The following is a 10,939-nucleotide window of genomic DNA, read 5'->3' on the forward strand; positions in this document are numbered from 1 at the left end:
ATCATCTTTTAAAATACGGTATTCAATTAATAGTAATTTTTGGATATAGATTTCAACCATTCCTGATTTGATGGAAATTTTGAGCCATCAATTCAATCAACAAATTAATATAAGTTATTATGCATCATCTTTTCAAGAACTTCATGCTTCAATTTTCATTTGGAATATTTTTTTTAAATATGGGAAGGATAGCTCAGTACACATGTATGTTATTAGATAGTTGATAAGTTTGAAGTAAATTCTTGATGGCAATTAACTTGCTGAAATTTATCAATTATTAATATTGACATGGTTCAGAACTATTTTTACCACATTCATTAATCGTATCATATGTAATTTGAGTGTTGAGGTATTTTTTTGATAAACGAAAACAGTTTTTAAGGTTCAAAATTCAATAGAAATTTTATTGTATCACAGTTTTAACTTGCAATACATCTTTGTGTCTAGAATATCTTTCATAAACATCTTAAAAATAGGTACAAGTCTACAATAATAATTTATCACAGTTATCAGTCTATCACATAAAATCATCTATCTATCCTATCAATAATTGAATGAAAAAATCCCAACATTAAAGTTAACATCTAAACAAGAAGAAATTGGATTGAAAATGTGGAACAGAGAATGCAAAGATTAACACAACATTAACTACAAGATAATTGAAAAAACTACTTAAAGGGCATTAGATAACATAGAAGTGCAAAAATCATCTGAGCTGTTGATAACTAGTTTCGATTCAGAAATATTTCGAATAATCAATTGCAACTTTAAAATCTATTCGAATAACAAAAATCAAAATTGAGAAAACATCATCAAATATTTACAAACATTATAAAGTTACATTTCTGTATACAAATAAGATTGAACTAATTGAGTAATCAATAATTTTACAACAAATTTCGTAATTAAAAGAACAATAACTTTGTCAATAATTGATTGTTACTTGAAAAGGTTTTCAATATTGATATTGATCAAAACAACATGGATTTCAACAGGCAAACTACTATGATTATAAAATAAAAATGTTAAATAACTATTGAATTTATCTTAGAATGAGAGAAACATAACCAATAAAAATATGCAACTAATAAGTATTTTACTGAGCAATGTGAACACAGTGTAAATAATTGAAGCAGAGTAAAGTACATACAATTAAAGGGAGAAGTTATACAAATCAATTTTTGAATTAAAAAAAATTCTAGATTATTAGGAATGTAATTATGGTTTACCCATAGAGTAAATTACTGTATGTACCGTACTGTTTTAAAGTGAAAATCAATATTGGGATAATTTACATAGAAATATTAATATGATCTATCATATCAAATGGGGAGATCAAAATTATTAATGAATTTTTTATTATTCATATTATGTCGATAAAATATAGCTACTCCTTGAATACAGATGAGTATAAATTTCTCTTAAGAATATTTTTCAAAGCTAAAGTGTTGTTTTTTCAGAACAATGCTCTGGTGTAACATAATAAATTTTCACTTTGAAAGAGAAATATGTTGAAAGCTAAATATTCTAAAACTATGAGATTCTCGAGTGAAAGACGGGGGCGATGAGATGTGCACTTGTTGAGAGGGGATCTACCACGGCCTCCAGACTGGCTCAGAGATTTTCGTGGATTTGCTGTGCATGTCATCGGCGACCTTGAGAAGGAGTCCGGAATGCTGCTGTAACTGATGATGAGTGCTCTCAGGCAGGTAATCTGAGTCGTGGCTGGAGGAGGACGAGGAGGCGGGGGTCAGCGGCATGGTGTAGGAGGCTGTGGATGCTGGTGACGCTGGGGAAGGGGGGGCGGACGACTCCTGGACGCGGACCGAGAGCGGCGAGAGGCGGTCCATGTCATTGAGGCGGTGGCCAAGGTGGGTCATCAGCTTGGTGCCGAGGTGGACGTCGACGCCGGGTGTGGCGGCCAGGCAGCGAGACACCTCAGTGGCACAGTGCGTGAATCCGGCGCGGAAGCGGTCGGCCTCGGTGACGGGGCTGATTGACAGCCGCTGCTGCTTGCGCAGCTTGTGCAGGTGCCTGACGGTGAGCTCGAGGATGTCAGCCTTCTCCAGCTTGCTGACGTTCTCTCCCTCGGCCTGCAGTGCTGACACCATCAGCTCCTTCAGCTCGTCCAGGCAGCGGTTGATGCGGGCGCGTCGCTTCCGTTCAAGCATTGGCTTCATCACCTGAACAAACAAAAAGAACAGAGCTCGTTAGAAAAATCTATCAAGAAAAACATTTTCACGAAAAAGAACATTTTCATCTCTTTCGAAAATAATTAACTCCAGACAAGATTAGAAAGGAATAATCGAGAAAAGATTGACACTGATCAGTAAATAATACTGCAATAATTTGAAAAGTCTCAGACTTTTCTGATGTACTGCACACCAATATCAATATTTTCCAATGACTGATAAGAAATATATAAATCAGTTTAAATTAGATGATAGATGTTGCACACCAATATCAATATTTTCCAATGACTGATAAGAAATATATAAATCAGTTTAAATTAGATGATAGATGTTCTGTTCTTTCATAATGAGTAAATAGAATTGTTTTAATGTTTTATGAATTTTGAGAATTTTTGATTGAGTAAAAAATGATATAACTGACAAAGAACTGAAATGTTAAAAGTATTCGTGTTCAGAGTAGAAATGAAACTTTAAGTCAATTTTATAATCACTTGCAATTCAACTCGAATCGTAGAAAAGAAATAATTTTCCAGGAGAAATTAATTTATTGTTCATGACAACTGATGAACTCTAACCATGTACTTGGGAACAACAAGAATGCTGTGAATTGTTGAGGAAATTGTTGTTTGATAAGTGAAGTAAATGAAAGCTACAAGACATGACAAACGATTATTTCTGATAACAGAATTAAAGTAAAAAATGTACTAAATTTTAAACAATGAAATTGATTTGAACGCAACTGAAATTCAATGACTTTATTTCTGACTGACAACGATTATTGATAATGTGATTCAAGTTTCAAATTGAAAATTAATTAACAAATTTGATTGAGTTTTAAGGAATTCTATAATACTATGACGATAAAAAATTAATACGGTACCTTTCTGTATTGGTAAGTCCTTGAGATGGGTTGAAGTTGTTCCATTTCAGAAGACATTTTGTATATGTATAAATATTAACACAAGTCACACAAAACTGAGTATCTAACAAACTGAACACGTTGAAGGCACAGAGCGAACACAACAAGCGAACTGTTAGGAGAGCACAGAGCACAGAGGACAACTGTACGCGTCGACGGTTGGATGTGGAATGAGGGCTTGTCGCCGTGGAGGGGGCTTTTATAGGCGAGCCAGGTGTAGTGAGCGTGGGAACCGAGTCCAGCACTGTGTTCCCACCGGAGAGCACCTGAAAAACAGCTGCCGCCACGCGCGCTATAAGCATACTTACCACGTGCCTCGCTGGCTCCTGTTCACCCCAGCTTCACCCCAGAGCGAGACAGCAACAGGCCAGACAGAGAACACCAACCGAGAGTGACACGCTACTCTTTCTTTTTCCTCTTCTCTTCATAAACATCACCAGCGTCGTTGCTCTTCTCTGAGTATGTACATTCATGAGCCGCCGATTAGACAGAGACAGAGACAGCACCAGCCAAACATGTTGTCGGCGGCTGAAAAATACCGAATGACGTCACTCGGTGACGTTGCCCACAACAGTAAACACAACGCCACTATTCTAATATTGAACTTTGTTATTGATAAATTAGGACAGATACGTGCTGTGAGCTATGTACATTGCCGCTAGCATCTTCCCAATCAAACAAGGCTATCATGAACTCAATATTGTACTCGATGTTACATGATTATCATCCATCTCACTTCCGATTTAAATAATTATAAAGAAGGCATTACTGAACCGAAATAATTTTGCTATGTTGAACAAATAAAATGCCTAGGCCTATTGTCTGCCTATGAGTCTGCTTAGATCAATCCATCAATCGATGATTTATTCTAAAATTGACTAATTCGTTGATTAATGTATTTCGGATTACAGTATTATTAAAAATAAATTGTCCTGATCTTGCTAATTAGTCTGGTATTTTTCTCAATTTTACTGAATATTGATTTCATCACATCATATATTTGAAAGTTGAAAATATTTAATTTTTCATGTGTTCGTGTTACAGAAATTTCTAAATAGGGTAGGGATAGCCAAAGGCAACTATTTCTAAGAGGGAACTACAAAGCAAAGTTTTTCTTGATAAATATTTATTATTTTGCTTGTCATTGTTGATTATTCCCTTTTAGGTTGTATACGTTCAGTTGCTCAGAGTATCTCTTATGAAGTATGTATATTTTTAATTATATTTAATTTTTTTATGGATTTAATTAAATTAAATTTTTCTATTCAAATATGAATATATTCAAAACCAAGTTTATTTACAGCATCTGCAAACTTGAAAGATATTTCATTATAACAAGTCTTCGAACTTCCATAAGAAAAAATCTAGATTTTTATAATTCTAAAGAAAAAATCTAGATTTTTATAATTTAACCATTCAATTTAACGATTAAAAATATTACAAACAGTGTGGAGATTATTTGAATATTTGATAGTGAAAGAAATTGGGTTTTATATCTATGAAATTCCAGCTATTATTGCTTCATTTCATGTGATCATATTAATTTTATTTTCATAAGATGGTTTATACAGAAAGTAATAGTAGTTCTAGAAAATCAGCACTTTGCTTGTGTAGTGAATTATTTTTTTTGAATAGCACCCAGACCAAAACATGAGGTACTCAGACAGGTAGATGAGAGCGTAGACTTATCAAGTACATGAACTGGCCTAGTAATTGAAAAATACTGAAAAATACGTTTATTGATCGTAGACAGTTGTACTTGATGGAAAATTATAAGTACCACTTTTCAATAAGCATGACAAAATTAGAACGATATTCCATTTTTAGATGATAGCGTCTGGCTTGTGAGTATGCCTGGTCGGCTGAGCTTCAAATAACTTATATAATATGATTATTGATGCGTGCTTAAACGGAAATCCTATAAATAGGCGGTGAACAACTAATTGAAAAGCATTGGGAAACAATGGAAAACAGCACGAGCTCTCTCGACAATGAAACTCTAATAAGTCGCGTATTATTTTCTGAAGCACGTGTCTCATCTAAGCATGATAACGACGTGTTTCGTTATGTAAATAATTTCTACTTTTCCTTTCAGTCATGATTTACACTTTACGTGTTTTTGTGTAGTGAGTGGAACAAGAACAGAGTTGAGGCTGTTAGATTATTGTCAACCTTGAAACTAATTCGAATGAATACAGAAAAAGTAGAAGCATGAAGCTTGTGTTTTGGACATGAGCTGAATATGTGATAACATGAATTGAGGTGTAATCTGATTCGAACCCATGTAGATTTTAACATGCAAATGATTTTTTTGATGCGAATGGGTTTTGTAAGGAGTGTGAATGGGTGATATGCTGTATAAATCCAGTAGAGGATTTATGTTGATAAAATAAACTTAATTTAAAACAGTATTTATCACATATTTATTAGTGTACCTTGATCACCATCTCCATACAAATTTTGCAACACATTTCTATAGTGCTCTTAAATTACTCTTATTGACTGGTCTGTCTATTGGTTATCCTTTCCAATATCATCGAAACATTTCAAGATTTCAGAACAGCATTTCACAGAGCCTGCATTTACATCCTATACTTTAAAACGAGCAACTTCTGCTTATATGTTTAGATGTTTATATGTTTGTATTGCACCGGATCTCGAAAACGGCTCTAACGATTCTCACGAAATTCAGAACATAGTAGGTTTATAATATAAAGATCAGATTGCACTAGGACTCATCCCTGGGAAAACTCGCTGAAGGACATTAAAAGGATGATCATTATTCATCCTTGGAAAAACAGCTGATAATAATTATTTAGTCATCTGTTGGTGATGGAAGAGAGGGGGCGAGTACATGTGTGTGGGACTGTGTCAAAATTATGACTCAACTGTTGAAATTTTGTAATCATTCTATCAGGTACTTAGTGCCGGTTGCAAAAAAGCCGGGTTATTTTCAATCCTGATTAATTGCAGTAGATCCTTCTTTTTGAAATGGTCTTCTCTGATTTGGTTCACGTGAAGTTAATCAGGATTACAATTTAACCGGCTTTTGTGCAACTGGGCCTTTGTGAGGGAAATTTTTGCATTCCTCTGGGAATTAATCTCAATTTACTGTGATTAGATAGAACATTTCTGTATGAATGTTATCATAATTTTTTCTTTCGTGATAATTGTTTTATGCTTTTGTACTCCAGAGCGAAGCTCGGTGCCCGATATTCAGGCTGCAGCAAAAAAAAAGTGGAATTGTTGGAGTTTCTTGAAAGGAATTTCCGATTCTGCCCGCATGCTCATGCAAAGGCCAATAATGACTCATGGACGTGGATATAGAGACCAATGCACGCGGTTATTGAAACAACGTACAAGTGGTCTCATGACAAACCGCCTGAATAAAGTCAGCTCTATTAATTGGTCACGAGACCGCAATTTATAATACACTTCATTAACCCTGTCTCTGTCAAAGATAATTTTCATGAGTTATTTCTCGGCACTCGGCACCTCAGTTATTGAACAATACACAGTGGGCGGAATTCTCATTGGTGATCTAAAAACCATAATTTTGAACTTGTCTAAGGACTTGACTTGATGAAGAATATTTTAGGATAATGATAATGTAAAGCTTATCAATAGGATAATGAAAGTCGAAGTTAGAGTTAGAGATTGTTGTAGATAACTCCTCTGTTAGTATTAAGCATGTTCAACAATGTAATAAATATTCATTGCTTTCAACGTGAAATAACTTGCATCATAGATTTCGTTTGATGTCTGTACTCGAGCGAATTGATAAAAGAAAAGAGACAGTTACGGTACCAAATTAGAATGGGAATGGTGAATCCTTTTACGTACCATTGAAATAAAAAGTGCGAAGCAACATCAATCCTATGATTCAGAATAATGGTACACGGATCAGATTTTGAATTATTGAAAAAAACTTTTAAACAGAAAATAATTTTTAATAAATTTTAATTCCACGCTACAATATTAACAAATCACGAGATTGAAATATCATTCATTTAAGAAACATCTGTATGATCTACAATGTGTGAATAATTAGTCACAATATTAAAAGCCTGTATTGCGTTCAAAAGTGTTTGTTTTATCAACGTCAACGCAAATTCCTCATTGAATGTATTCCAACTGTTGTTTGATCGGCCATAACTATTGTGTCGAATTCATTTATGAGCTTGCGATTCAAGTCGATAGAGGAAGCCTCAGTCCCAATACCTGTGAATAGCTTTTCACAACGATTTGCAGCTCTTCTCTGCAAAGTTACCGTTCCTTTACTGGCCGATTTTATCGCTTTCATTTCTTCAATCAATGAGCCCAAATGCCTTGGCCTACCACTGTTAATGGTCCAACTGAGGTAACGAATTAGTTTCTAAATCGGAGGCCCTATCAATGCGATCAAGGCTGATTAATCGGTTTAAATACCGTAGAATCTTAGCGTCCTCTTCATCCCGAATCATAACTCACCTTTTTCATTCTATATTATAGTTTCCATTCATATCAGTAGATTTATTCTGTTTATATAAACAGCAGTCTATTTTTATAATAATTAAACTTCTCATTGCATTATTTTCTGAATTCAGTTTCCATAAATTATTGTGTAATTAACTAACCCTTAGAAGAAGATTTCCTCTTCAATAGACTAAAAAATCTTGGGTCTCTCTGGAATAAAGGATTGTAGAGCATATTGAGATCCAAACATGTGGAAAATTGAAACTTACAATTTAATAACAGTAATAGAGTTTTGATAAAACAATGTTTAGTATTTATGATGATGTTGATGTATACATGCAATCTATGTTCAGTAGGTTGAAAAATTAAGAGTAATTGAACCTAAGTTATTTTTTAAAGTGTTTGAATTCTCTCGCTATTAATCTGTATTAAAGCATCCTGTTTTCATAATAGAACATCTGGTGACATCATCGAGTCTCATTATAGGAATAAGGTAATCTGTGTTTATGGACAAGCGGCTTTTATGTTCATCAACCAGGCAATATTTTATCTCGAGAAGAAACTTCAAGATAAAGGGCAGGCATGTAGCCTCTTTACAAAATTCATTTTTCGTGATTATCCTTGATAAGCCGGACAGCAAAGGAAGAGAGAGAACGATAATAAAAAACAGAAGAGTTGTGATGAAGAGAAGAGAAGAGGACGCTCCGTGTAAACAATAACGGAGATGAAGACGTAAAAGTGAAGGGGCTTGGCTTTCAGCCGGACTTGTTCGGTAAGGTAAGTGAAACTGATAAGTTAGGATGGCAAGATGGGTGGGTAGGAGAGGAAGGGGACAGAATAAGAAGGCAGTCGAGCGAAGTGAAGGCAGATTGAAGGTCCTGACCGAGTGGAGTAAATTCGTTCTTCGAGGCGGAGAAGGGGGCTTCCGGGGTCAATCACAGTGTGGGAAAATAAGGCAGGTGGCGATGCAAGCAATACAAGGCAAGTCTCTCAAGCACGTCACACGTGAGCCTTCCCCCCCCCTCCACCACCAGCGCCTGATGTGGTAAACAGCGCCAAGCCAGATGCCATCTACATCTCTTCACTCTCTCTCATAGATTACCTGTTCGAACCGTGTTGCGGCACACGGCCAATGATTCAAATCGTATCTATCTTTTCTCAAGATTCGTCTCTGTCAAGTTGATAACACGTCTCAGATTACTCGGTCATTATAATCGTGAAATAAACACCTCAGTAAGAAGAAACTCCTCACAATCTTATGAACTACCTGGCTTTGTTTTCAAAAGTATACCGGTACCCAGCTATATAACCTGCATGAATGTTTTAGATTATTTAATTATCCCCCAATAGGTTGACCTTGTCAGATTGGGCGTAGGAATCTCTCAATATTATGCTGGTGCACGGTGGATTTGAATACTGGTAGTGCTGGATGTCGGAAGGAGCACTTTTGTGCTAAAATGACAAAAAGCTCATCTTGGTGGACAAAACCTAATGGATTAAGCATGTGGTGTATTTAAGTTCTCTTCAAAAATGATGGAAATAAAAGCTCATTTCGTTGGTCAAGACTTGCTGAATAAAACATGTATTTTATCATTAATAATTGAAGGAATTAAGTCGAAATAGATTCCATTATATTATATAATGATGACTTGAATAATTCATTTCTTTGAGAGTTATTATTGTCTTCAATCAACGCATAATATATTGATTACCTTAAAATATTTATACTTGAATAATTATCACAAACATAATCTAAGATTATACAGTGTGTATACTGAGAGTGTATTATGCGTCATTACCTTACCTTATACTTCAATAATGTGATGGGATGGTTGAGATAAAAAGACATTTTTCTTGTTATTCATATTAAAACTGGTCACTCAGACTAACCATTTATTTTATAACTTGCTTATTTTTATACTGTACTAAAGTCTTTCAATGAAGACTTGAAAATACTCTCAATAAAATATAATTTTACACTACATTATTTTCATTCACTGCACTTGCTAATATTATAATATTAGAAGTTAGTTGAATAATTATCACAAACATAATCTAAGATTATACAGAGTGTATACTGAGAGTGTATTATGCGTCATCATACATACGTAAGCGACTATAGACCAATAATTGAGTAAGCATTATGCATGTTTTAGAGACTTTTCGGAGAAAGGAAGATTTCAACAATAATATTGATTAAGATATTGTGTCGTAACCTATAGGGACTCGGACTCTATCATTCAAGCTGACTAATATCTAGTAGATAGCATTGGATGCAGAGAACATTACTCAAAAAAGAAGGTTCGGCTCAAGCATTCATTTGCTTGTTAAAATCCAGAGTTGATGATAATATGATAAGGGAGGGTGTTACTGGTTTATCGATGGATTTATAACCTCGGGTGGTGAGCTGCTTAGAAAGTGGTCCAATTTATCGATGCATGCATAGATTTCCGACTGAATAGATGAATGAAGGAGGAGGAGGAGGAGGAGGAGGAGGAGGAGGAGGAGGAAGCCGGCCGACGCTGAATGGAAGCTGTACAAGTGTGGATGCAATATGTGGAGAGTGTTGGCGTCAGGCGTCGGAACAACCGGTTGTCTCTGTCTCGGATGGAAGCGTGAGCGTAACCGACAGCGCAAATAAACAAATGAAGCGAACCAACATTTTTTGCACGGCACGTATGTCGAATTTATCTCGTGTCTTGAGGGCGGCGAACAGAAAACAGAAAACAAGATGCGAGCCGCAATCCGGTCGTTAGAAACAATGATAGGCGGTGAGGGGAAGGGGAATCCGCGGCGGCGGCGACTGAGACGGGACACGTGCTGTAAAAAAGAAGATAAAGAATATGGCCGCTGGCGTCCAGTTGGAGGAGTCGCGATTCGACTATTTGATTGTGCCGCTCTAAAATAATAAGGTCTTCTCTTCCTTCTCCTTCCCCATCATTCGTCTCCTAATCGTGTTGCACTTGGTTCTCGGATTGCGTGCGTGATCGTGGTGGTCGCAGTCGAGTGTCCCGAGAGCGTGCACGACGCGACCTCCGTCCCAACCACGACCAGTTTCCACTTCCAAATAAATTAGATTAGACGCGCGCGCATGCGAGAGAGAAGAACTTACCATTCTCTCTGCTTTGAGAGAAAGATACCAAGATCAAATCAACACTGGAAATAACAAGAGAGACAGAGAGAATAGATGGTTAGCCGGTTGTTTGTTTTGCTTTAATAAATAATGTGAGATGACCAAGCCTCGAACCTCGAACCCTCCAGCAACACAAGTCGGAAAGCCTTGTAGATGAGAAACAAGACAGTTTATTAGAAGCAGCACGAATGATATCAGAGATCAAGAAGGTCATCGATTCATTGATTGATCAATATCTTC

At 36.0% G+C, this 10,939-nt stretch overlaps 1 protein-coding gene across 1 annotated transcript; it reads right to left on the reverse strand.

Annotated features, from left to right (window-relative positions):
- Positions 1 to 374: 374 nt before the first annotated feature.
- LOC111045866 (enhancer of split mgamma protein) lies at positions 375 to 3,658 on the reverse strand. The gene is made up of 2 exons (XM_039440970.1): positions 3,073 to 3,658; positions 375 to 2,183 (listed from the first exon to the last, which is right to left on the reverse strand). The coding sequence occupies exons 1-2, from the start codon at positions 3,127 to 3,129 to the stop codon at positions 1,593 to 1,595; spliced, it is 648 nt and encodes a 215-aa protein (XP_039296904.1). The 5' UTR covers positions 3,130 to 3,658; the 3' UTR covers positions 375 to 1,592.
- Between the last annotated feature and the right edge of the window lie 7,281 nt (positions 3,659 to 10,939).

Source organism: Nilaparvata lugens, chromosome 1 (genome assembly GCF_014356525.2).
Source record: "Nilaparvata lugens isolate BPH chromosome 1, ASM1435652v1, whole genome shotgun sequence".
Lineage (NCBI taxonomy): Eukaryota > Metazoa > Arthropoda > Insecta > Hemiptera > Delphacidae > Nilaparvata > Nilaparvata lugens.

Excerpts from the sequence above, each read along its gene's own strand:
- LOC111045866 (XM_039440970.1), bottom strand. The coding sequence starts at position 3,129 with ATGTCTTCTGAAATGGAACAACTTCAACCCATCTCAAGGACTTACCAA. Across the intron at positions 2,184-3,072 it reads GGACTTACCAATACAGAAAG|GTGATGAAGCCAATGCTTGA; the intron begins GTACCGTATTAA and ends TTGTTTGTTCAG.